Consider the following 27,572-nt stretch of genomic DNA (forward strand, 5'->3'; position numbering starts at 1 on the left):
CTCCATGAGCTCCTGAGCTTATTTGGTATGCACCATCCAGTGTTAGAGGTAACATCTTATTAACAAGGTTTGCCTGCAACCAGACAAGTCACAATGAAGTCAAGAATTAAGATGCCGCCTCCCACATTGCCTAATTGGATTACAAGGATCATAGGAATGCTATGTTGACTATAAAAAAGTGCAGGGGATTATTGAGTGATGACAGTCCGCTGTGTCCTTCACTAATCCTGTCAGTCAGGAATAGCTGGAGTTGAGGTGAAACTCCCTCTGCCAGGGGATGTCTTTCTCATTTCCAGGTGGGCTCTTGGAGGGCTTGGGGAACAGGAAAGTTGGAGAACATTTGCTGGCCTGTGGTGACAGCCAGAACAACCATGTCTACACCTATGTCTCTGGTCCCCTTCACCAGTTTAGGCTCCTTATCCACCTGTTAAACAGTTAATAGATATTACCAACTTGAGGCCCCACAAAAATCTACCATTTGGGCTGGAGAGATGGCTCGGTGGTTGAGTGGTTATGAACTGCTCTTCCAAGGAATTGAGTTCAATTCCAGCACCCATGTTGAGTGGCTCACAACCAACTGTAACTTCAAGGGATAGATGCCTCTGGCCTCGATGGGCATTGGTACTCACATGCACACTCACACTCTCTCTCTCTCTTGTGCGCGCACACACAAACACACATGAATGCATACATGCATGTACTCACATACACATATGAAAAATAGAAATAAAACTTTAAAATGCATTTTTAAAGGAACCCACTGTTTTTATGTCTCTAAATTATCTAGAACTTTTCCCCATGGTGAATAACATACCCATCTTCCTCATTGCCCAAATCAGATCTCCAAAAGCGTTTGTGAGATTTCTCCTCCCTTACATTCACAAGGTCACTGCCATGCCTCTTCTCTCCATTTCTTCTACTTCGTCCGCTCTGTAGAACCTTCCTATTTCTCTTCTACAGTGCTGTAGTTGCTCTCAAACTTCTCCTGCTTCCACTTCTAATCTTTTCAAAATGAAAAACACTGAAGCTTTTAAAAAATGTTTCTGCTGACATTAGCCCCCCTGCTGAAAACTCTTACAGTGTTACCTGAGCCTCAGACCCCTTCCTGGGTCCAAGCAGACGCTGCTAATCAATCACTGTACTGTTTTCTGCTTAGCAGGATCTGGACTGAGTTTTTGTGAGTTAGTTGGGTTAGTAAGAAGGATGAGAGCTATTCAGCATCGCATCTCAGAATCCCATGTCATCTGCCTTTGGCCATCACTTTCGTCTGTCTTGCCTTTCTCTGCCTCTGCCAGAGAACTCCTACCCACAGTCCCAAGCCCTGGACAGGCCTGAGTGACACCACCATCCATCCCTTCTTGAATGAGGTTCTTTCTACCTGGATTGGCTCTGCTCACATGATTGTCCCTGACGAGCCCCCTACTTGGCTCTGATGTCACCTTTGTGTGCAAGAAGGCCTTTTCCCTCTAAGATCCTGTTTTCTTTCATCTAAGTTTACATTTCATCCAGTGTCTTGTTGCACTGAGGCTGTTGGTCCTCATGCCTCCCAGCTAGTTTCTCAAGCTATTATTGCAGGAACAGGGACAGGATTATATGTCCTTGCATGCCCAGTGCCTCTCACAGCTCTACTCTGAGGTATTGTTTGCATTCACTAAGGGCCAAATGGCACCCAAGTCATGCTGAATGCTTAGCTTATGCCAGACATCAAAGCCAAGCTCTCCATAAGCACCATTCTAATTCTTCACAGAGCTCTTCTAGGTGGACATGGCTTCTTTCCATCTTAAAGGCTATTAAGGCTTTGAGAATGAAGTCTTCTGCTCCAGGCCACATAGGAATAGACCCAGACATGTCTAAACGAATGTCCCTCAAAAGACGCCTGCATCTGGAGACAGTTTTAAATTGTCACAACTAAAGGGAGATGCTGTAGGCTTCTCCTGTGCAGAATCCAGAAATACTTGCAGACCTCTCACAAAGCACTGGACATTTCAATCCCAGTGGAGAACCATCCACCTGTAGTGCCATGGAACAAGGGTTAGGTCCCTGCCATTGCAGGTAACCGTGACCTTGAACTCTCCCTGTAGTATGAGTCCATTAGACCTGTTGCTGGCATTTTCTTTGGTTCCTACTGCTAAGCATTGCACACCACTCATATACAACCAGGACTTTTCGTCTCTTTGTTTATGCAAGACCAGCCAAGGCACTGACAACACTCAGTCTTCTGTACAGGATTCTAAACCTTGGGTCACAGCATTAAATAATCCCAGCCTTACTGATGATTGATCCCAGTGCAAGCCTGAGTTCCCAATCTGTCCATCCTCAAGAGTTCACCACTCAACCCATGACCTTATGAAGATATCCAACAGATGGAAAGAATGCCTGCAGATTGTTTTGGTTTTTTGCAGCTGTTCCTAGGAGCAAGGTAAATAAGTAATTTAGATAAACCCCCAAAACTCGTGATCTGAATCAGCTTAAGCTAGGTGAAGTCAGCAGAGGGTTAAGAGCACCTAATCCATTTTCATCAGGAAAGTTTGAACTTTGCTCGTAGTGAGCAACTTAGCCAAGGTATCACATTGTTCATTATTCACGGGGCATTGTAACTTAGTGCAGCCTCTGAGTAATCTTTTTAAGCCTGCCAAAAGAACCGGTGTTAATTGCTTACACTGGAACATATTTGCTGCTGGAAATGTCACACCGTAATTATATCCCATTTCGCTGTCTGACAAGTAATATACTAAAAGAAAATTGGCTTTCTTATTTTCTCCTGCCTCTTCTTATGATGTGTAAAAAACCATTCCCAGAAGCCTTCAGGCAGCATGCAGGTTGCAAGTTTCCGGACTTGTCATAAAGTGTGTCAGCAAACTTTCTGGGCTGGCTGAGGGCGTTGCAGACAGGCAGCTGAGCTCTGTGGACTCTGTGTCCCTGGCAGCCCCAGAACTCACTCATGGAGGGACCTATGCTGAGTCTAGGGCTCCACTTCCGCATGCTTGCAGCTCCCAGTACCTTTTAAGCAAAGCACCCACGTTTTCATTTGTGCTAGACCCTGCAAACTATGGAAGTGGTCCTGCAAAAGAGGAACAAATCAGGGAATTATGTGGTGATGTACCCACAGAGGCAATGAAAGGCAAGAGGTCACTGATATTTAAGGAGATAGCGAGAATTTCAGGGACACAGACCTACATATACATGTGTGGATATAGTATATAGGTATATATTTCCTCATTCAAGCTAATATGTAATATTACATATATGTGTGCATATATGTACATTTGTATGCACAGTTATCTTAGAGGGGTTGGTTCCAACACCCCTGTAGATACCAAAGGTGCTTAAGATCTTCATATAAAATGATGTCGCATCTACATTATACCTTTGAATATCCTCCTTCAAAGCATCTATAGATTATTTTTAATATCTAGTGTAATATATATGCTATGTAAGTAATCATTAGACTGTATTGTTTAGGGAATGATAGCAAGAAAAATATTCAGTGTGGACACTGTATTTCCATAGCTGCTTGGAATTGGAGAGGGCCAACTATGTGTGTGCTGTGTTCTCTCTCTCTCTCTCTCTCTCTCTCTCTCTCTCTCTCTCTCTCTTTCTCTCTCTCCCTCTCCTCTCTCTCTCTCTCTTTCCTCTCTCTCTTTCTTTCTCTCTCTCTCTCTCTCTCTCTCTCTCTCTCTCTCTCTCTCTCTCTCTCTCTCTCTCTCTCTCTCTCTCTCTCTCTCTCTGTGTGTGTGTGTGTGTGTGTGTATTATAAGAATTGTTGGTCATGACGTAAGGTCATGCAGGGCACAATGTCTAATCGGAGGCTCCTTCTAGAAAGCTAGCACCCTACTTGCAAGGTTAAGCTTCTTTGAATCCAAGGGTTCCTAGCGAAGGCCAGATGAGCCATACCCAGCCCACCACCTGTCCTGAAAGTTAGATGAGTCGGAGCACATCAGCACCCACTCCTTTTAGAGGCACCTGTCTCTGTGTTCTCTCCACATCCTGCTGGGGAGGAAACATCATGAAGTGTGCACAGGAGGCATCTGCATCCAAGTCTAGAAAGTATGCCAGCCCCTGGCACTTCTGTTTTATTGGCAAAAGCACAACCTCTTGGCCAGACACAACTGCAAAGCATGCTGGGAAGTAGGTTACAAAGCGTGCCAAGGAAAAAGCAGGAGTAGGATTCAGCAAGAGCCCCAGCAGCTCTGCTCGGCTGCTCTGGTCAGACTTCATTCCCTTCCAGTATGCTTATTTGCAATTGAGCCCAAGTCCTCGGGCCCTCATGAAGCATGTTGATCATGTGGCTTGATTCTGACAGAAGGGTCACCTTCCCGGTGCTGAGAACACTTCTCCGGGAAGCTTTTCTCTGAGAACGTGGCTGCGTACCTGACAGGGATATGGGGCAGAGGGGGAGGCAAGGTTAGTAATTTAGTTGTCACTGGCTGACAGGTTAGTCTTAGAATATGTTCCCTGCAATTCAAGGCTTGCAAGAGAGAGACAGAGAGAGGCACTTAACAAATGTCAGCCCTTTTTTTGTAAACTGCCACAGCTGCCTCACATTGACCCTGAAGCGGTTGAGGACTTGTCTGCCCGCTTCCATCAGCACCTCAGCCCTTCACTCAGGTGTTCTCTCTTCCTTAATGTATTCTTTTTTTTTTTAGTTTCTGTACAAATACATATTGTATGTTGGGCATAGTCCTCCAATACCTCCTCCCTTCTGCTCTGTCTTCCTTTCCCTCCCACTAGTCCCCTTTGCACCTAGGCAGTTTCAGACTATGTTCATGTTGTACCGACAGACAGACACGATTTCTTTTTTTTATCAGCATACAATTCAGGAGCCACAGACAACAGAACACATGAGCTATCTGCCATCCTAAGAATGACTTCATTTGCTCGGCAGGCTTCCCCCCCCCTTCCCCCCCCCCCCCCCCCCACCCTGGGCATCCATTTTGGCGGATGCAAATCTCAATGTGTGTCCTGATCTGCTCCTCTGTTGTTGAGCACCTAAGTTGGCTCCAGAACTTTGCAACAGTGAATAGTGTGGTCATAAACAGTAATATGCAAGTCTCTGCAATATGTTGAGTTGTGGGTCTTTCCAGTAAACACATCAGGAGCACATGGTGGATCTGGGGTTTTTTTGTTGTTTGGTTTGGTGAAGTTCCATACTGATTTCCATTGCCTCTGGACAAGTGTAAATTCCCACCAGCAGTGAAAAAGAGTCTCTTTTGTCCACATCCTCACCAGCATTTGTTGTTTGTTTTCCTAATGATCACCATTCCTACCTGCACCCAGCAGGGGAGTATAAAGAGAGCAGCCATCATGGTCACGGTCACCAAGGAGTGTTGTGATTGCAGTTAGGACTTGAACACAGAGGCCAGTAGTTTACTTGTTTCCCCACGGACTCCATTAAGAAACACATTGTTCCATGTTGGGTTTCTCAGTCTCAGCACTTGACATGCTGACCAGCTGAGCCCTTGCTGTTGGGGGCATGACATGGAGACAGTAGTTCCCCTGGCTTTATCTAGTATGTGCAAGTCTGACCTCCTTAGTTCTGACAACTACAAGTTTCGTTAGACCTCATAAATGTCCCTGGTGTAGTAAGGGCTAAACTGCCCCTAGGTTAGAGGTGCTGGTTCAGAGTACACACACTATGTCAGTTTCAGGGAGTCCTGTTCTCTCCTTTATGGAATCCCACGCATCTGAAGGAGGTCTTGTGGTACAGTCTCTCAAACAAGGACGTGAGTAGAAGTGATGACTACTTCTTAGATCTGAGTTCATCAAATCCACCTCTATCCCCTCTGATGCTATCAGAAAGGGACTCCAGTGTAAGATGGAATTGACATGGAAGCAAGCTGGGTCTCCAAGTCACTTCAGAAGACACACCCTTGCACGACTGCTATGATTTGAGGGGCTGTGTGTCACCATGTACGAGCCTAGCATTGTGGTGACTAACACTAGATGGCAGTGTTCCTAGCATTGTGGTGACTAACACTGGATTGCAGTGTGCCTAGCATTGTGGTGGCTAACACTGGATTGCAGTGTGCCTAGGAAAGTGTAAGAAGTAATTGCATTTCTTTTCTCAACAGCTTTTCAGACCACGTTTTTGTGATTAATCTCTTTTTTTATTAATTATTTTTGTGTTTTAATTTTACATATCAGCCATGGGTTCCCCTGTCCTCCCTGCCCCTGCATTTCCCCCAGCCCCTCCCCTCCATTCCCATCTCCTCCAGGGCCAAGACTCCCCTGGAGATTCAGCTCAACCTGGTAGATTCAGTACAGGCAGGTCTAGTCCCCTCCTTCCAGGCTGAGCAAAGTGTCCCTGTGTAAGCCCAAGGTTCCAAACAGCCAGCTCATGCACTAAGGACAGGTCCAGGTCCCACTGCCTGGGTGTCTCCCAAACAGTTCAAGCTATTCAATTGTCTCACTTATCCAGAGGGCCTGATCCAGTTGGGGGCTCCATTTTGGTTCATAATTCATGTGTTTCCATTAGTTTGGCTATTTGTCCCTGTGCTTTTTCCAATCTTGGTGTCAACAATTCACACTCTTACAGTCCCTCCTCTTTCTCAACAATTGGAGTCCTGGAGCTCCACAAAGTGTGCACGTGTACATGTGGGTAAGGAGGCCAGAGACAACCATGAGTATCATTCAGAAATGCTGTCCTTTTCCTTGGAGATAAGATCTAGCATTAGCCTGGAGCTCATGAAATAGGCTAGATTTGTTAGTTCAGGAACCCCAGAGATCCACCTGTCTCCACTTCCCCAGCCCTGGGATTACAGGTACACTCCACCACACTTGGCCTTTAAATTTTTATATGTTTTTTAAAATGTGTATGCACTGCTGAGTGTGGTGGCACACGCCTTTAATCCCAGCACTGGGGAGGCATAGGCCGGTGAATCTCTAAATTCTATACTAGCCTGGTTGTATTACTCAGGGTTCTCTAGAGTCACAGACTTTATAGAAATTTATTGGGATGACTTACAGTCTGCAGTCCAACAATAGCTAGTTGTGAATAGAAAGTCCAAGAATCTAATAGCTGCTCAGTCCCACAAGACTGGGTATCTCAGCTGGAATGGATGTGCTGGGAAGGCTAGGGCAAGCAGGCAAAGAACAAGCTCTTCCTTCTTCCATTGTCGTTATATAGGATTCTAGCAGAAGGTGTGGCCCAGATTAAAGTTGTGCCTTCCTGCCTCAAGATGGAGATCAAAGGCATATTGTCTTGTTGCCTCAAGATTTGGATCACAAGCACGCCCTCCATTTCTGGGCTGTACTTCATTCCAGGCATAGCCGAGTTGACAACCAAGGATAGCCATCACACTGATTTACAAAGTGAGTCCCAGGACAGGCAATAGAAATATGTCTCACACAACAAAACAAACAAATAAAAAAAATTGTGCACACTTGCACTTGCCATGGTTCATGTGGGAATCCAAAGACAGTTTGCAGACATTGGCTTTCTTTCTCTATCTTGTGGGATCTGGGTATCTATGGGGCTCATGGTGTCAGATTTGGTGGCCCTGCTGAGACATCTCACTGGCACCATACCTGGCTTTCTGATGTAGCACCTGACTGACTGAGGAGTCCCCAGGCCCTGGACTGTGTCTCTAACTCACTGAAGGCAGGCTAGCCTGGGGCTGTGGAGTGAGCTGAGCCTGGACTGTAATACCAGCCCTGGCACTAGCTGTGTGTTTTTGGCATTGCTTAACCTCTCTCTGTCTCTGTCTTTCCTCTTCTGGAGAATTCCGGTAGTGACAACACTTGTGTCATGTATTGGAGTGGGGATTAAATGAGGAGAATGCAGCTAACCAGCTAACCAAAGCCACACTTGACAACTTGTCTGGCCTCTAGCACACACATGTGTAACAACAGGGTATCAAAAATGCTAGGGGGTATGGGGAGATGGTTTATACGTAAAGTTCTTACCACACACACATGAAGACCTGAGTTTGGTTCCTCAGCACCCCTACAAAAAGCCTGACACAGTAACACACACCATGCTACTAGGATGGAGAAAAAAGGAAGGTCCCTGAAACTCATTGCCAGCCAGCCTAACCAAACCCATGAACTCCACGGTCAGTGAGAGCCCTTGCCTTAGGAGTTAAGGAGAGCAGTTGAGGAAGACACCTGATAAGGGCCCCAGCACATATGTGCATACACACACACCATACAGATAGCCACACTAACAAATACATATAAAACACACACACACACACACACACACACACACACACACACACACACACACTTGCCTAGGTAGCTGGCCCCAGTGACAGCTTGCTCAACTTTCAGTTGTGCTCGCTCATATTTCTTTAAATGGCAGTTTCAACAAATCCTGCCCAGTGATGCATTGTTGAACCAAATGTCATCTCTCTGCCTTTCTCATTTAAGTATCATCTGTTAGGTTTACACATTGATACACCCATGAAATTAGCATTACACGTGTTTCCTCATGGAGCTGACTAGATTTAATTTAATTGAAAGCTGTTGTCACCGTTGATAGCCCCTGGAAGCTGCAGAAGCGCGCAGGCTGTCTTATCTTAACCCATCCTGTCTGAAGATCAATGTGGGGCTCCGCTTCCTGAAAGTGTGTCACGCCCTGTTTACAACACACTTTCTCTCCAGCTCCTTTGCACGTTTTTTTTTTTTTTTTCCCTTTATTAAGAAAAGGGTGAAGGGCTTCAGTGCAGGTCAAAGGTGAAAAGTTATTCTTTGCTGTCCTGGGATGGCAGGTAGAATGGGACAAGAACTTGAGCCAGTGACTTCAAACATGCTGCCAAGTGCTGGCTGCCAGAAGAGGCTCCAACCTTACAAGATGAGACAGCCTCATGGAGCCTGTCCAGACTCTGGGCTTCTTAGACACAAAGTCTGTATTAGTTTACTTGCTGGTGCGTCCTGACACCTGACAGGGCATCTGCTCACAGTACCTGCTCTGTAAATATCTAAAAGGTGGGCAGAGAGAGGGGCCTGTATTCATCTATATGGGAGAGACACAGAGTGTGTTGCTGAGGATGGGAGACATATTGCAAATTGAAATGTGTTACATTTTTTCATACATGTATAATCTGTTTATAGAACTGTTTCAAGTATGTTCAACTACTGGATACACCAGGATATTGATTTCTTTCTCTTCCTTACTTCTTTTTTTTCTTTATTTGTTATATGCATAAGCTAGAGTGCCATGAGGCATATGTGCATGGTAGCTGCACAGCTTGAGAGGGTCACTTCTCTCCTTCCACCATGAAAGTTCCAGGAATTAAACTCCAATTGTCAAGCTTGACAGCAAGTACCTTTACTTACTGAGCCATCTCATTGGACCCTCTTTCTTACTTTCTTAATATTGTCCTATGTGCTTGGATTTTTTTTTTTTTTTCAGTCTAAATTTTCCATACAGGTAAAGAAATCAAAGAAACAACCAAAAGCACCCAAGGGGATGAAGCTCTTGGAGTTTAAAAAAAAAAAACCTTTCCCCTTGTCTTTATCTCAGGGCCTCAGCTCCCCTAGTGCAGCATCTGTGGTCTTTGTGTTCAAGCTCCACCCAGGCGTCACCATGACAGAGAAGTGGGTCCTGGGATATCCCACTACCATGTACCTTCTCGGGTGCACAATTCAATATCCATTCCTTCCTGCACCAGTAAGTTATCCAACATGTCCTTGGTGTCCCCAACATTGCTAACCCCACATCCTGGAGGTCCAGTGATTGGAAAAACACATAAAAGGGGGAAAATACCATTGCCTTGGCCTCTGCACTCATCACTGTTGAAAAAAGCCTAACACATTTTTGTTAGTAGGGTCCCCAGAGGACCCTGGTGCTGAGCTTCACTTGGCACTCTCATGTCAGGAGGCGGATTGGAGGAAGTTCTAGAATCAGGCTGCCTGGACTGAAGCCCCATCACTTCCTAACTCTGCGGTGGTTCTCAAATTACTCACTCCCTGTGTGTCTCAGTTTCCCCCTTTATACAGCAGGCATGCTGGCTTCACTTGCAAGTGTTGGCAAGGTTGACATGTGGTGGTGTGTGGGAAAGGTTTGGCCTAAGGACCAGCGCAGAGTGAACAAAGCTTAAAGACTCCTGTCTGAATTGGGCACTGTGACAGCATTAACATGACAAATGGTTGCCAATGTGGGGAAATGTCCCTTCTTAAAAAGCTAAAAAGTGAGTACCTGCAGCGCATATTCATGGTTTATGATCAGGAGGCAGCGTTAATGGCCCATAATGTGATTACTATAAGGATTTTTATTAGGAAAATTCCAACCAATTTGGCATTAATTAATGAACTGTTAACTTTCGAGTGTTACTCGCTTAGTCCTTAGAGAGTTGGAGAAAATAAACCTGTTGTCAAAACCCTTACCCTGAGAAGTAAATAAGAGTTGTTTGCTCCTCAAAAGGCCCTGAGGTAATAAAAACAGACGAGTCACTGCCGGGTTTCAGTCGGTATTTATGGAGCCTGTGAGTCCCTCCTTGAGAGGAGAGGCGACAGAGATGAAAATGTCAAGTGACTCAAGACTCCAGAAAGAACTTGGAAGGTTCCACCTCTGGTTCAAAGGGCAAGAAGTACATCTGGGAGCACGCATTTGCAACACCTTGAGCCACAGGCTGCAAGAGGCTGCAGAGGACCCCTCCCTCAAGCTTGCTCCCCACTTGGTGCTGTGAAGCTATGCATTGTATGATTCACTAGGGAATGGCAAAGCGGGATCTGCCCACAATCCATTTCACCACTGTGGGAAATGAGCCTGTTGTAGCAGCTCTCTCAATGCAGTCCTTAGAATGATACTCAACTCCCTGGAGACTGTCCCCCCTGTCTGGCCATTCCCATTCAGTGCAGTGCTTCTATTCGGCCTCTGTGGACCAGCCACACAGCCTACTTCTCATCCACCATGCTGAGGTGCACCACATGGTGTTTGCCCACACTGTTCCTTCTGTATGGAGAATCTCTTCCCTCACCCTCACTCATTCTCTAGACACAGCCTGAAGGACATACCCATACCACCTTGAGTAGTAATCGTCTTGGTGGGGCTGCCATAGCAAGAGAACATGAGCTGGGTGCCTTCGAGGAGAGAGATGCATTGTCCCAGTATTTGGAAACTACAAGTCCAAGGTCAGGGTGCCAACATTGTCTGGATTCAGGCAAGCACCCTCTTCTTGAATTGCAGATAGTTGCCTTCCTTGTCTTAGAGAGAGTAGGCTTTCTGGTGTCTCCTCTTTATAAGGGCGCTAATCCCATCAAGCCAGGGCCCCACCCTTGTGACCTCCTTTAACCCAGCTCTCTCCCTTAACTAAGTACATATTTCCAGATCATGACATGGCAGGTTTTATGACACAGTGGGCTCCAGCATCTAACTGAGGCACAACAATCCCTGCTAATGGTGTCTTTGATAGAGACCCTACTTCCTGGGCATTGAGGAAGGATTTCTTGGTGCTGAATTCTTTGGGAGTTTCATGGGAAAAGGAACTGAAAGAGTGAGATGGGGACAAGTTTGGAGCGGGACAGAGAGGAGGTGCCCTCTCTTGCAAGGCATTATTTATAGTAAGAGTAATGATGACCGCCATTGCATAGTCTATCTTAATGATCTTGTAGCTGTTCAAGTGTTTATCATCTCTCCTTTCTGGAGAGCTTGCTTCTTGGGAGCAAAGGCTTTTTATGATGAATGGTACTCCTCTATCTAGTTCAGGGCAGCATCCACCTTGTCGCCTAGGCAGTCTTGGAAAATATGAGTGGTGGGCAGCTGTTTAGGAGACTAGTGATGTTGAATGCCCTGTCTACTCAAGCATGGTCATCTCCAAACTTGAGTAGCCCTTGCAGAGAAGCAGTGCTTGAGAGGAGGAAGGAAGCTATGACATGTCCTGGAACCACCAGCTCCTTCCTTTTTCTTCCTTATATGTATGTATGTGGTGTATGACATCTGTACTTATTTCTGTGTGTACGTGTATATGGGTGTCTATGTCTCTGTGTGTGTTTGTGTCTCTGTGTGTCTGTGTCTATATGTCTGTGTGTGCCTTTGTATGAACTCAGATGTTTTTTCTCAGTCACTTTCCACCTTTACCTTTTGATACAGGGTCTCTCATTGATTTTGCTAACCCGGCCAATGACCTTCACAACCCTCCTGTCTCCACCTCAAATACAAGCTACTACACTCTATTTTTTGTATGGGTGCTGGGTTTGCATTACAGGTACTTTGCCAATTGACCATTCCTCCAACCCCCAACTTTTTTCTTTAAAAAGATGTCTCACGTAGCCTCAAATTCACTAGGTAGCCAAGTGTGGCTGGTTATTTTGCAGTTTAGCATGGGTGTTTTAGGTATAACAATGATATTTGAATGCCAGTTCCACAATTTATTAGTAGGCCAGGTCGCCTACTTGCTCTGAATCTCTGTCTCTTTATCTGGGAAATGAGGATAATCACTTCCATCCTTCCACCATACAATGTGAAAAGAAGATGTAAAACCACACAGCCATGCAGGCAGAGAGTGTCACGTTATCTTTATTATAATGGCCCTTTCATCCATGGTGCCTGGAAAAGGCCACACCAGCAAGGTGGACCAGAACCCATAGGCTGCAGCCTCGCTTTTTCACAGATGATGTGTAGCTGGCCAAGCGACTGGGACTCGGTGAATTGCGGGGAAATGTACCATACGCCATCAATATCCATCCCACCAGTTTCCATTTATTGAGCCGTACATCATTAGAATATCCCTGGGCTCTCCACAATAAAATCAATAAGACGGCGCAGCCACGGGCTGTGGTTTAATAACTCCAAACTTGAATAGGGGGAAAGAAAATCATTGAGCAGGAAAATGTCCTGAGTGCTTGGTCACAGAATAGAGGGAGACTTTTTTAGAGTGGGAAAAAATTAAGGGTGAGCCAGCCTTAGATTCCATACCTAGAGCAGGGTTGTGAGGACTTAGGCCTCATCTGGGGGGGAGAGATGTGGTTGTTTAAATGTAGGAGGTGGGCAAAAATAGGTACCAGAAAGTATTGCCACTTGAGGACTTCTAAGGAAGGATCAGTCCAATCATCCAAAGTCATCTTAGGCTTCATAAAGGGTCCCTTGCATGATTACTAGCCAACTTCATTGCTGTGCAACCCACAGCAAGTGTGTTTATACAGAGTGGAATACTACAGCCTCCCCAAACAGTATCATATTACCAGACTATAGTCATATGTATGGTCCATCCTATGCCCAAATGTCATCACTCAGCATGTGAGTGCACTTAATTTAGAATTTGTTGGGGTGGCGCACAGGAAGTACTTTTTGCTTTGGCTTGTTTTTCCATAGTGCTGAGAAAGGAACTCAGAGCCCTACACATGCTAGGAGAGCCTGCCTGTCCCTGAGCTATATCCAAGCATTGTTTTCTAGATCTTTTTTTATTTTATTTTTTTGTTTGTTTGTTTGTTTTTCAAGATAGGATTTCCCTGTGTAGCTTTGTGCCTTTTCCTGGAGCTCACTTGTTAGCCCAGGCTGGCCTTGAACTCATAGAGATCAGCCTGTCTCTGCCACCCAAGTGCTGGGATTAAAGGCATGCACCACTGCCCGGCTGTTTTCTAGATCTTATTTGCTTGTTGTTGGCTTGAGATGTCCATGTGGATCTGATATGCTAGTGGGGCTAAGAATGCCAAGCCTGTACCAGTGGTATTCAAATATTACCTCATGTCATAATCACCCCTGGAAGGCCCTAACTCAGCTCAAATTTTGTCCCACACCCTCAGAGTTTCTGACTTAGGTAGCGTGAACCAGTACTGGCATTTGCATTTAGCACAATTTCTCCCATTTTGGTGTTGCTGTTATTTGAAGACCATGTTTTGGAAATAGTTGTGGATTGTTACTTCTCAACTAGAGAAGATCTTGCCTCTGTAAGTCCATTGACATTGGCTAACAAGCTAGGGCCTTTCTGGTTAGGTCATACTGGGCAGGTACTGCTGGCATCTTGTTGATAAGGTCAGAAATGCATAAGACAGTCCCCACATCAAAGAGCCATCTGTGCTCAAATAACAACAGAGCCAAGCTTGAGAACCTCACCCAGAGGAGATGGTGGTTAGAGGTGCCGGAGAATGGATGTCTAGGCTGCAGGTAAGCTTAACACCAAGCTGCAATGAGAGCCAAGCTGCTTGGACTCTTCTTCATCAAAGCCTGGCTTCGGTGCATATATGGATTCAAGGCAGACTGTATCCTGACTTCTTGTCCATCTATTGGCTCTATGACCATGAGCAATTCCCCCCAAATCCCACCTCAGATAACTCCTAACAAACCCTTCCAGGAAACCTGGAGTGAGCGGGATTCCTTGAGCCAGGAAAAGCAAATATTACCTGGACCTTTGAAGTTCCTCTGGGACATCCAGGGCTGCCTGGCATCACAAGGCCATGACCTTGTCTCCCGTGTTTAACATACTCAGCACATCCTTGCTGGGAAGGAAGCTGGTGGAGTCAAGTTCATATGGTCCCTGTGCCTTCTTCACCACATGCCTTCTCTACCCTCCTCCTACCCCGCTTTGTTTTCACTGCAGTAGCTCACCTTTGGTTTTCCTTAAGTAGATTTTACTTTGAAAGTCATTTTGCATCATGGTCATTAGTGGGACCCTTGCTTTCAATTGCCATAAAGAGGTAGGGCCGCACAAAGGAATGGGGCTCAGGATGGCTGGGCAGGGCGAGCACTCAGGCTATAACAGGAAGCTAAGAATGAGAGGGATTACCCACTGGAGACACACTGTGGCCTCCTGCAGCGCTGTTTGGGAACAAAAGAGTCTGGTGCTCTCAATGTCCCGTCTACAAACCATGTGGTGTTGACGTTGTCCCCGTTACAGCTTTTAGTCCATACAGTTTCATTTGGAGGAGAGTGTTCTTTGACAAATAAGAAAACTAAGGCACAAGAAGTATAGTCACCTGCTAATGAACAATGGACCCAGGTTGTAGACTTGGGATATATCCCTGTGAAGAATGGTTAATTTAGTGAATACAGGATAGGTTCCTTAGAAAATTATTTTTTATTGAGTTACCATAGAGTACAGCAGGGTGTGTACACCCAAGAACTGAAAGTAGTGACTCAAACAGATATTTCACACCCATGTTTATAGCCAAGGTATTCACAACAGCCAAAATGATGGCAGCCACTGGTGATTCCATTAGCAGATAAATGGATAAGCACCCTGTGGTATGTCCATACAAAGAAATATTGTTTTACACTGAAAAGGAAGCAAGTTCTGACCTATGCTACAACACATACAAAGAACATTATACTAACTGAATAATGATAGTCATGGAAGGACATATATTGCATGATTCCACTCATTAAATTCCTAGAGTAGCTGAATTCAGAGAAATAGAAAATGGAGTATTGATTGGCAGTTAGTGAAGGAGAAATAGGGATCTCTGCTTGTTCCACTTTCGCAAAATGTTGTGTGTTGGAGATAGTTGAAGGGTTATACAGCTAGGTAAAGGGGTCTTCTCATGACTATGTTCTACATTGGAAGTGGCAGAGGTAGGTACTTAGGTTGGGGGGGGGGGCGTGCAGACAGAAGAAAGCTTTGGATCTGAAGTTACAGGCAGTCATAAACCACCTAGTGTGGGTTCTGGGAACTGAACTCAAGTCATCTGCAAAAACAGTATGCACACTTAACCTCGGAGCCATTTTTCCAGCCCCACAGAGTGGCCCTTTTTATGTTATATATTTTTTAACAGAATTTAAATGCAAATATAAATGCGGGATGCTCATGGGGGTGAGACAGGGAGAGAAAGAATGAAAAAGAAAGGCTGAGATGGTTTTCCCAGAACAGAACCAGTTCTCTGGAGACTGGAGGGTGCCTCCCTGAGACCCACTGGGCTAGAGAAGACCCAGTTGCAGCTGTCATGTTGGGACTTCCTGGGGCACTTGGCTGACTCCTCCCAGAGGCTTTGGTGTTCCAGAGCAAAGGTCCCAGTGCCTCTCAGAAGGAGTCCAGCCTCCAGCCAGGTTGCTGGGTGAGCAAAGCTAGCCATGTACAGCAGCTCAGGCCGAGCCTCCCACGTGTGCCTCTAGGGGCATGTGCATGGATGAAGCTGTCTATCTTCATTCGTCAGCTCCCAAACATTCACTGAGCATTCTCCACCAAACTCAGCTCTGTACCAGGCCCAGAGGCCAGGACTGCAGCCTGCAAAAGAATAACACACAGGGGCTAACTGACAGCTCTCAGAAAAGCCAACCTGGTACTCAGGGGAGTACCACTCAGACAGTGTTAATTTCATGATGGCCTTAGAATCCCAAGGTATTCAGAATTTTTCATGAATTCCCAGAACTTTCATTTCCCTCACTGGTAAAATAAAACATGGGTTCTGGAGCCTGGCAGTCCCAAGTATTTTTCTTGAGTTTGGGACTCACTAGAAAGGGTAAATCTCACTCAGCAGGAGGGGGCTGTCATGACACTTGCCTCCATAGATCTTGGGATGATTAAATAGTAAATTGCAAGAGAGGGCTTAGGGGGAAGGCTCAGTCAATGAAGTGTTTATTGCTCAAGAATGAGGATCTGAGTTTCAATCCCCAGAACTCCTAGTGCTGGGAAGGTAGAGACAGGCAGATCTCGAGGGCTTCCTGGTTAGTCAGCTTGGCTGAAAGTGTGAGATCCAGGTTCAGACGGAAATCCTGTCTCAAAAAATAAAGTTTAGAGAGATCAAAGAGCACACCTGACATTGACCTTGAGTCTCCACATGTGTGAGCCCACACATGCATACACAGCCCCAAATATAAGTGCACATCCCACACCACACACAATTGTATAGAAGCTGGAGATGTAACTCAATAGTAGAGCTTGCCTCCTATGCATATAATGCCTTGGGTTCTCTCCCCAGCACTGGAGGAAAATATTTTTCCCAGGAGGAGAAAGCATCCCTTCTCTTGATCCTGAAAAAGAGCCTGAAAGCCCAGTGCTTCCTCTGGCACACCTTTTCCTCCCTGCATGGTGCTGTTGCTGGCATTTAACTGCACACACCCCCCAGTCTCTGAAGATAAGAAGGCTTGAGGAAGCCTGCATACCCCACATTATTGGTGAAGCACTGGTGATCAGGGAAGTTAGGTGTCTCTCAGAAGCTCTGCCATGAGAAGCTGGATCCCAAACCTGGTTCCGTGCACCTCCCACACTATGCTAAGCTGCCTGTGCCCCAGCTCAGAGCCTCTGACCCAAGCCCATTTGTATGCAACCTCATTTCCACTTCTTTTCAGTCCAAAGAACCAAGCAAGCCAGAAAATGACACTCTCCCACACCAAGAGGCACTTTGAGAATATTAACAGAACCAATGGAGGGCCTTGTTGGTAGAAGCTATTCCAGGCCAGTGGCTCCTTCCCATTCATGTTACTTGTGATTGGGCCAAATGGAAACATTCCAGCTGTGGGTGTTTACTTGGGGCCAGGGGGTCTTCTCTAACCTGAGCATGTTGCTAGGAGCCAGGGCAGCCTCTGACTGGAACCCTTCAGGGCGAGACTGCCTGGTTAAATTTAACTTGCTTGATTCTGACCATTGTGGGCCAATGGCTGAGTAGAAATGATCCAGTTATGCTTTGATTTGCTGAACAGTTGCTACAGGCTTGGCCCTGTGCTCAGCACTGGACATAAGCACACATGGGAGACAGCCAAGACATCTATACTTATGTCCATATTTATATGTATATTCGTATCTATCCATTTAGGTAGCAATATCCATTTTACAGCAGAGAATACTGAGACTTGTAGAAATCGCATAGTACCACCTAAAGTCTCAAGTTCAGCATTGTCCAGAGGCTACACTCTAAAATCCTTGTCTGGGGGGTCTATAGAACCATCAGTTAAAAGTACATGCTGTTCTTGCAAGGGACCTGAGTTTGGTTCCCAGTACCCATATTGGTAGCGCACACAACCTTCCAACTCTAGCACCAAGTAATCCAGCTCCTACCACAGGCAATGCACTCACTTTTGCAAACCCACACACAGACACCCACCTGGTCACATAATTAAAATGTAAAAAAGAAATTTATAACCCTAGCATTTTTCTTCCATGTCCAGATTAAAATCCTGCTAGGCACCACAATCACAAGCATCCCCAGCATCAGGACATCTATACATATCCCTGTCTTCAGAAACCCATTCCAGTATAGAAGTTGCCCAAAGCCAGATAGCACTGCACACAGCAACACAGTCATTCCTCCTTGCCCATGCACTTACAATGAGTGTCCATGTTTCTTATATAAAATGGCAGAGAATTTACTCACAGTCTCCAAACGTCTCCAGGAGACCACCGAGCACAGCTAGATTGTTTATAACACCCAATGCAGTATCACTAATTATGATACTCCTTGTTTAGAGTGTAACAGCAGGGAACTGTCTGTATAAGTTCAATAGTTGCAGTTTGTGTGTGCATGTATGTTTGTGTGTGTACAGGTGTATTGTGTACATAAGTGTGAAGGCTACAGGACCACCTCAAGTGTCATTCTCTAGACATTGTCCATCGTGGGATTTTTACTGCTTATTTGTTGTTTCTTTTTTATTTTGAGATAGGCTCTCTTATAAGCCGGGAGCTCACCAAGTAGACTAGATTGGCCAAAGGTACAGCCTCAGCCATCCTTCTTTCTTCATCTCCCTTGTGCTGGGGTAACAAGTGTGCACCATCTAGGGAACTGAACTCAGGACCTTGTCTGTACAAGGCAAGCACTTTCCCAAGTGAGCCATCTCCCCATCCTGCACAGATGTCTTTAAAACAAATATTTTCAGTTGGTAGTTGGTTGGCTCCACAAATGCAGATCCCACGGGTACAGAAGAATGCTTGTTTCCTGTTTCTTTTCTTACACACACACACACACACACACACACACACACACACACACACACACACCCCTATGAAAACATTTGCATTATAGCTTAGGCATACTAATGTGTTCATAGCAACCAATAACCATGTAGGGTGATTGGAGTAATACACTGTAGGAAATGTTATTTAAAACTCCTAGGTTGTTTCCTTCTGGATCTCTTCCACTTGATCCTCTTTGAACAGAGGGTTCATAACTGAAGCTACAGAAAGTGGCATGGAGGACAAGCTGGCCATTGTGGGTCTCTACCTCTCACCACCCTAGAAGCCAGAAGACTCCATGGTCCTCATCAAGCTCACAGGATGCTGAGTCCTACTGAGTTGTTGTAAGAGGCTTAGCATGGCCCAACCTGTTGGCGGGGGTGGGGAGTGGAGGTGGGAGGGGGGGGGGGGGGACGACACACTCCTCCTTCTCAGTCTTCACTCCTGCACCTCAGACACATACTTGATATTCTCCCATATCGGTGTGGCTTTTAACATTCATCTGGAGTCAGATTCTCTGGCTGCCTCTAACCACTCTGATTTTTCCACTTATTTTCTATTTTATGCCACAGGAATCTGATTACATTGTTAAATTCATACTTCTTTCCATGCAGCTGGACAGAGTGTGAGCTTGAGCCTTTCAGACTCCTCTGTCTGAAGAGACCCACATGACTCCAGCCACACAGCACTATCTGGCCAACAAATGGAAGTCAACTGACGTGACTCTGGGAATAGATGCCCCCTTTCTACAATGGGGACAGTTTGATGAACAGAGGAACAGTGTTAGGGCTCCTAGATCACAGACTCCATCCTCAGATCAGCTTGCTCGCTCCCTCCCTCCCTCTCTCCCTCCCTCCTTCCTTTCTTCCTCCTTTTCTTCTTCCCCTTGCCCTCCCTCCCCTCCCTCCTTCCTTCCTCTTTTCCTACCCTCTCCCTTCTTTCCTCTCTTCTTCCTTTCTTCCCTCACCTCTCTCCTTCCTTTCTCTCTTCCTCTCCTCTCCCTTTCTCCCTCCCTCTCTCCCTCCTTCCCTGCATTCCTTTCTTTCTGTGCTATGGGTGGAACCCAGTGCCCTGAGCATGCTAGGCTGGCCACTCTACCATTGAGCTATAAACCCATTTTTTTTATTTTTGAGACATACCCTTACTGTGCATTCCAGGCTGGCCTCAAACTGGTAACTGTCCTCCTTCAACTTCCTGAGTGTCATGACTATAGGTGTGTACCACCAACCCAGCAGCTCAACAAGGACCTCCCTGAGTCACAGCTTCCTTGTGCACTGAGGTCAACTGTCTGATTCTAGAATGACTTTATTTAAGACACAATAGCTCTTTCACTGGTATGATCTGTTTTCCAAACACTCCTTTCCCTACTCCAGAACTAAAGTACCCACAGCTGCCTATCTCTGCTATAAATATGTTCTGCCCTCTAACACTCTAAAGAGGAGTTATAAAAGGTTTTTATTGGTTTGCTTTTATTTGTTTGTTGTTTGGGTATTTGTTGTTATTTTTGTTTCATCATCATCGAAGCCTAAGTCCCTTTAAAGGACAGTGCAGGGTCACTGGATCAGGTCTGGTCACTGCCTGCTGCCAGTCTTTGAAACTGGACATGTGGACACAGCAGGGTAGCTTTGAACTTGGCTGTTCAGCTTCTGCTCCCACCTCTGTCTTCACTGTGTGGCCTGGGAAACATGCCAAACACTCTGAACCTCAAACAGTGTTAATGCATTCTTAACCAAGACAAAATAACAAAGGACCCAGAACCCCACTCTCAGTGCTGGGAGGTGGCAGGCCCTCAGGAAACATAAGCTCCTCTGAACCATCATAGCATCCACTCTTCATCAAAATTCGTCTGTTCATTCATTCTCTTATTCAACAACTCTGGAAAGAGACCCTCTGACTAGAGACCAAAATGAGTGTTGCATGAACGAATGGCATTTGGTATGACAGGCTGTCAGGTGAGTAGCTGAATGGCTTCCTGAGTTGAATGGATGTGTGGAGTAGGTGGAGGTGAAGAGGCAGATGGAGTGGGTTTCTGGGTAGGTGTGTAGATGTAATGGAAATATGTATAAATGAAATGGGTAGATAGGTGGAGAGATGGTTGGATGGATAGATGGATGGAGTCAGTAGGTAGATGGAAGGATGGATATATATAGCTTTATTGGTCATCTACAGTCAGTCTCTCATCAAATGCAGAAATTCTTTTACAACACCCATGAAAGCGTTTAAATCCCTGCCTTCTTACCTGCAGTAACTTACAAGGTATTTAATTAACAAACACCATTGTCAACTCTTCTTTCCAAGGTCTCAAGGTGATTGTGTAGTCTAAGTTAGTGGTTAAGGGCATCATGGTCTTTAAGACCTGGTTTTGCATCTCAGCTTAACTAATTAATGCTGCATGACCTTGAACAAATCCCTTGGCCTCTCTAAGCTGTGGGTTTTCCTCTGAAGAATGGAGGTAATAAGAACCTTGCAGGTTGTCAAGAAGATTAATGAAGTAATGAGATCAAGCCCAGACCACCGCTCCAAACAGGTATTGTTATTGGACAGAGCTGACATGCACCCTCTCTGAAGCTTTTGTTCTTCACAGGGTACCTGCTGTGTGTTGGATTTTACCTGAGTGTTATGTGTCTGATGGTAAATAAGATGGATAAAGCCCCTCATCTCTTGGACCTTATGCTCTAGCAGAATGTTCAGATAATAAACAAGAAAACACATAAACAACTTCAGATGGTGCTAAATGATGTGCAGAAAATTGGAACAGGTGAAGTGAGAGATGGAGAGTGAAGATAATCTTTTATTGGATTTGTGCTGGTGACAAGAAGGTGTAACCATGCTCAGCTCTAGAGAAAGGGTGTTCAGGTACCAGGATTCACTGTCAAAATACACCAAGATCAAGGAGCTTGTGCAGGTAAAAATCAGGAAAGGGAGGAGTGAGCTGGCTGTGTGAGCACTCAGAGGAGAGGTCAGAGGATTTGTATGTCAAGCCGTGAGAGCTGCACAGTGTGGTTTGGACATTATTCCTGTTAGTTTGGGGATTTGGTTTGGCTTGGTTTTGTAGTTTGCCAATCATAAAAAAAAAGAAGAGTTATTTAAAACATGCAAGTTTCACTGTGTAACCTAGGCTGGTCTAGAACTTGTGATCCTCCAGCTCCAGCCTAATAAATACTGGGATTACAGATATATGCCAGCCATCCTGGGTTTGGACGTTCTTTATTCTTTATCCAACTGCCCCTAAGCTTTCTGGTCACAGCCAACACAGTCCCACTCCCAAGCTTCTGATGAGGCTAACCATTCTGCATTCTCAGAAACCCCCAGCTAACACTCAGGGACACCTGAAACCATAGCAGCGTCCTGGGCCACACAAACCTAGACCCTGCCAGTAATCCAATTAGACTAGAAGCAGCCATCCCTGGGAAGGCCAGACAGTACTGAGTCAGATTCAGGAAGCTGTTGCTTCACTGGCCTTGGCCCTGGAGACAGGGAGTTTCTGAGGCTGATTTGGGGGAAAGAATATCTGGAACCCTTTATCCAGGGGGATTGGGTATGGGATCTAGCTCTCAAAAGGTAACAGATGATAGTCTGTGGCAGTGGCAGATCCCCAGCCTGCCTGATCCTGGAGCTCAAAGTGTGTCATTAAGACTTAGATACCAGCCACCTCTCAGAAGAGCTTCCTTCTGTGCTGGTTTTCTTCTGGCAGCTTCTCTCCATCTTCCAGGCTGATGTGTAGCAAGTACCTCTTTGTCTGATAGCTCCAACAAAACGAAGGGGTTGTCCCCTTGGCAAACTGCTTGTGTGGCCCAGACGCCCATCAGAACAGTGTTGCATTGAGGGAGTGCCGAGTTCTAGCCAACCAGTCCTGAACTACAGGCCACCTCTGGATCGATAATCAAGATGATGCTCCCCACCTCTGCGGACAGAGCATGATCAAGAGGAGGGGCCACAGAAAGTGTCAGCTAAAGTGCCACGGAAAGAGCTCAGTTTGTTAGGTACTTACAGTGCAAGCGTGGAGACCCAAGGCCAGATCCTCAGCACCTCTGTCACAAAGCCAGTCCTGCAGTTCCAGGGCCGAGGAGGCAGAGACAAGAGGATCCCTGAGGCTTGCTAGTCTTGCCAAATCACTGAGCTCCAGATTCAATGAGATGCCCTCTTTAAAAAAACAAAAAACTTATGGTTAAGAGCAATTAAGGAAGACACCCAACAGTGACCTCTGGCCTCCATGTGCGCACACATTGACACACACACACACACACACACACACACACACACACACACACACACACACGGGGAGCGAGAGAGAGAGAGAGAGAGAGAGAGAGAGAGAGAGAGAGAGAGAGAGAGAGACACGTAGGTATCAGATAAGGTTGCAATGACACAGGATGAGTCAGGTCCAGATTGCTGCTAGACAGTGTCACACTTCTAATTACCAATAGCAATACTGTTTTGGACACTTGAAACTTTGTCAAAAGGTCAGAATTCATGTTCCCCTCTTTTATCACAACTGAACATGTTGCCCGCTGTTGGGAAGAAGGAAAATTATTCTGAACAGACAAAAGTTGCACATTTACCCCAAATTTCCTCTGTGTTCATCTTTTACAGCCCTCATCCCCTGCCTTGTGTGGTAGCTTGTCTTCGTTAGGGTTACTGGTGCTGTGATGAAACACCATGACCAAAGCAACTTGGGGAGGAAAGGGTTTATTTGGTTTATGCTTCCATATTACCATCATCATTGAAGGAAGTCAGGACAGGAACTCAAAGAGGAAAGGAACCTGGAGGCAGGAGCTGATTCAGAGGCCATGGAGGGGTACTGTTACTGGCTTGCTCTTCATGGCTTACTCATCCTGTGTTCTTATAGAACCCCAAGACCACCAGCCCAGGGGTGGCACCACTCGCAATGGGCTGGGCTCTCCACTATTGATCACTAATTAGGAAAATGCTCTACAGGCTTGCCTACCGCCCAATCTTGTGGAGGCAATTGAGGTTCCCTAATCTAAGATAACTTTAGCATATGTCACATTGACATAATACTACCTAGTAAATAGTTGAGTGTATGCATCAGCATTTTCTTTTACTACTCCTGTAGAACAGAGAGAATGCTGTAAGCACCACAGAGTCTCCTGATACCTTGTATCTGGACAGCATAAGGGCCTAGGACGTGCTTGGTTCAGCTGAATCAAGCTCTAAAATTCAATGTGGATGCTGTGTTCCTGTCCCAAAGGGAAGTATAGGAGACATCCCTTGCTTCCCAAAGGGCATGCCATTCTTAAGTTCATATCTATGGTCTTCTGACTTTCCCCAGGCAAAGCCAACAAGAATGTCCAATGGGATGAGGACACTGTGGAGTACATGCCCACCAACCCCGTCAGAATCGCCTTTGTCCTGGTGGTCCATGGTCGTGCTTCTCGACAGCTACAGCGCATGTTCAAAGCCATCTACCACAAAGACCACTTCTACTATATCCATGTGGATAAGGTGAGAAGCCGCTGCTCATATCCCTGTGCTGGGCTTCCTTTGCAGTCTGTCTATCCATCTCTATTCCTTCCTCCCATCTCACAAGTCCAGGCTGAGACCTAGAGATGGAACAGCAGCATGTGGTCTTGAAGTGGTGTGTGTGTGTGTGTGTGTGTGTGTGTGTGTGTGTTGTTAGTTCCATAATGTTTAGCTATGGCTCTCAGCTTTTCCTATAAACATTGTTTCTCTGATTCTTTGTCTTTTTATTCTTCCTTGACACATGATAATTACACGTATTTATGGGGTACAATTTGATATGTTGGTATATGTATACACGATGAGCCAGTTGGTTCAGGAAATTAGCATATCCATAGCCTTAAATGCTTCTCATTCCTTTGTGATCAGATCATTCAAGACCCTCCCAAGGGCTTTTTTCAACTTGTTCTACCTTACTGTTAGTGTTCATCTCCCTCCTACATAATATAACACACACAAGAACCTCATCTCAGAACCTAACTGTGCTGTGTTTTTTATTTCTTTCTCTCCTTATCTGGTGCCCACTGCCTACCCCCATAGACCTGTAAAACTAGCTATCCCAGGAGTGAGCTCAATTTTTCTAGAATAGTCTGGGTAGTTGAGATACTCTTTTGGACCATGTACTAATCAGTACTGCCCTTGTCTGACTGCAGCCGCAGAAAACTGTCAATAAACAGGCATGGTTGTATGCCAATAACATCTGATTACCAAAACCCACACTCGGCTTGTTGACCCTGGAGCCATCTTTCCCTAGAAGTTTCTGTTAATCTGTTGATGTTACAAGATATGTGCTTATCTAGAACTCTAGAACTCATAGGTGGAGGTGGGGAAGTTGCTCTGAGGTAAAGTCCATTCCCAGCTGAGACCCTGTCTTCTCAGAAAACCACAGGCTGAGGTTGTTAGTTGGTGGTAGAATGCTTAACTAGCAAGTACAAGGCCTAGCTGTAGTTTCTACATTAAATAAATCCCAAGAGGCAGAAGGGCTATTTTCATCCCTAAGATGTGTTTCTAGTCAGCCTGTGAAACAGTAAGGGAGGGGATAGTCCTGAAGAACAGAACATATAAACTCCATCTCCTACCTGTAAAGACTCACCAAACTTAGACAGACCCATGGTTTTTAGCTTGGTACCCTCAGATAACATGCGCCAGTCATCCGTGATCATGCAGTGCTCCAGGCCCCACAAGTTCAAGCCCACTGGTTGACTAAATCAGCAGTGGGCCAGGAGAATCTGAATTTCAGTAGCCAATGAAAAACTTCATGGGAATTAAACATTTGAATATTGATGCAGAAAGACACCACAGGCTGGCATTCACAGCAGCCCTTGTGATCAGACACACCAACCACAGAAGGAGCAGGGTGGCTGGGATGTCTCTGGGCTGATATTTTCTGGGTTGTTGACTGTTGCCTTTCCTCCTTTTCTCCCCTGGGAAAAGAGGTCCAATTACCTGCATCGGCAAGTGCTCCAGTTCTCCAGGCAGTACGACAATGTCCGAGTCACCTCCTGGAGAATGGCTACCATCTGGGGTGGGGCCAGCCTCCTGTCCACCTACCTGCAGAGCATGCGGGATCTTCTGGAGATGACTGACTGGCCCTGGGACTTCTTCATCAACCTCAGTGCTGCTGACTACCCCATCAGGTGAGGCTGTCAACAGCTCCAAGGTAGCTAGGTCCAGGGTCTGCTTTTCCCTTACCTCTTTATCTAATACCAGTGGGGACACAGGAGAGTACAGACAGTCAGCTTCCCATCCAGAGACACATCCTGCCTCATGAGATGAACTGTGTTTCCTCTGAGATCATCCAACACTGTGTTTAGAAAGCAGAGGGCAGAAGTGGAAGAGCATCGTGTTCTTAGTGAAAAGAGCCAGGACAGCCCTGTGGACAATAGTAGAAGAATATAAAGTAAGTGATGCTGTCTTAGAAAGTGTTCCAAGGCAGAGAAGAGCTGGGCCAGCCGTAGTGTGGGCAAGGGGAAGTTGGGCTTGTAAGAGCTGTGACAGATAGTGAGGGAAAGAGTAACAAGACAAACACTCAGAGAGTAGATCTAGGTTACGTCATGGATCTGGTACTAGAGGCCACATGAAAGTATGTTTTGAGCAGAGAAAGGATAGCTCTGACCTTGATGTTGAACTCAAAGCAGGCTAATGGAAGGGAGGTGGCTTACAACAGCCTAGGCAAGACCACAGATAAAAAGTGAGAAAGACCTTGGAATTTACTCTAGAGCAGGATGTATTGGCAAGCAGAGATGGAGCACAGGAGAGCATGGAAGAGCTTTCTAGACCAGGATTTGTGAGGCATGCAATATTGACATTTGGGGTGACTACTTCTTTGCTGTCCCCTTGTATTGCCGGGTGTTTATCAATGTCTTTGGTCTCTACCTACAGACTGCCAGTAACATGCTTTACCCACTTATGTCCTTCTCACACAGTGTCTGAAGATATTGTCAGTGTCTCCCGAGGGTCCACATCACTTGCAGTTATGAACCATCATTTCTTTATAAGAGAAAATAAAATGGGGAAAAATATTGATCAAAAATGAACTTTCTGCATTTGAGAAATCTAAAAATGGGTGGAGTTTAGTGAGCAATAGCTGGAGGAAAGGTGATTCTAGACAATAGGACCAAGGGTAGTTAGAACATTCCTTTGCCATCTTCCAATAAAGGATTGAATTTAGAAATTTCCTGAAAATGCTGTGTATAGTAGATACTGTGGGAAGTCATTACTTGAGCCCTTGTAGGGAGCTCAGGAGATAGACAGTCAAATTGAGGTCCACCGTCATACAGTAAAGGCACAACAAAGCAAAGATTAGAACTGGTTCTGTCTGGTTCCAAAGTAGATGTTCATTCTGCTTACAACTGACCTCTTGGGAAAATCAGGAGACTGGGCTATCTGTGGATTTGCAAACAAGAAGGAAACAGGCCAGCTAGGCACACCACTACTGGCCCCCTAGAAATGATGCTTTGTATTGATTACAGTCCCAGCTGTAACAATGGCCACTTAACCTGAAGAGTCAGGATCATACAGGATGCAGGTTTAGACTCTCAACAGACTACTAAGCATGGGAGTCTGAGATCAGTTATCAAAGCAGCAATAGGTTCACAGCCAACATGAATCCATCCATGTGATACCAGGAGGTCATAACAGACTGTAGCAGAGCACCAGGCCCTTGTAAGGGGCTCAGTGCACATCAACTACTGGCATCCAAGTTGCAGCCAAGGGTGCATCTTTTATCTTTGCAAGGGTCCCAGCTATCTTTCTCTGACCATGTGCTGCAGGTATGTTCTCTGTGGCTTCTTTAGCTTTACAGCTCATTGTTTGTCTCTGTGCCTGGCT

At 45.7% G+C, this 27,572-nt stretch overlaps 1 protein-coding gene across 1 annotated transcript in view; it reads left to right on the plus strand.

The window, feature by feature from the left end:
- Window positions 1-27,572, plus strand: part of Xylt1 (xylosyltransferase 1) — a 296,256-nt gene that overhangs the window by 191,696 nt on the left and 76,988 nt on the right. Inside the window, exons 4-5 of the mRNA XM_036190272.1 lie at window positions 24,055-24,227; window positions 25,677-25,879. Coding sequence (XP_036046165.1) covers window positions 24,055-24,227; window positions 25,677-25,879 — 376 coding nt within the window. The remainder of the gene's footprint in view (window positions 1-24,054; window positions 24,228-25,676; window positions 25,880-27,572) is intronic.

This window comes from Onychomys torridus, chromosome 1 (assembly GCF_903995425.1).
Source record: "Onychomys torridus chromosome 1, mOncTor1.1, whole genome shotgun sequence".
Classification (NCBI taxonomy): domain Eukaryota; kingdom Metazoa; phylum Chordata; class Mammalia; order Rodentia; family Cricetidae; genus Onychomys; species Onychomys torridus.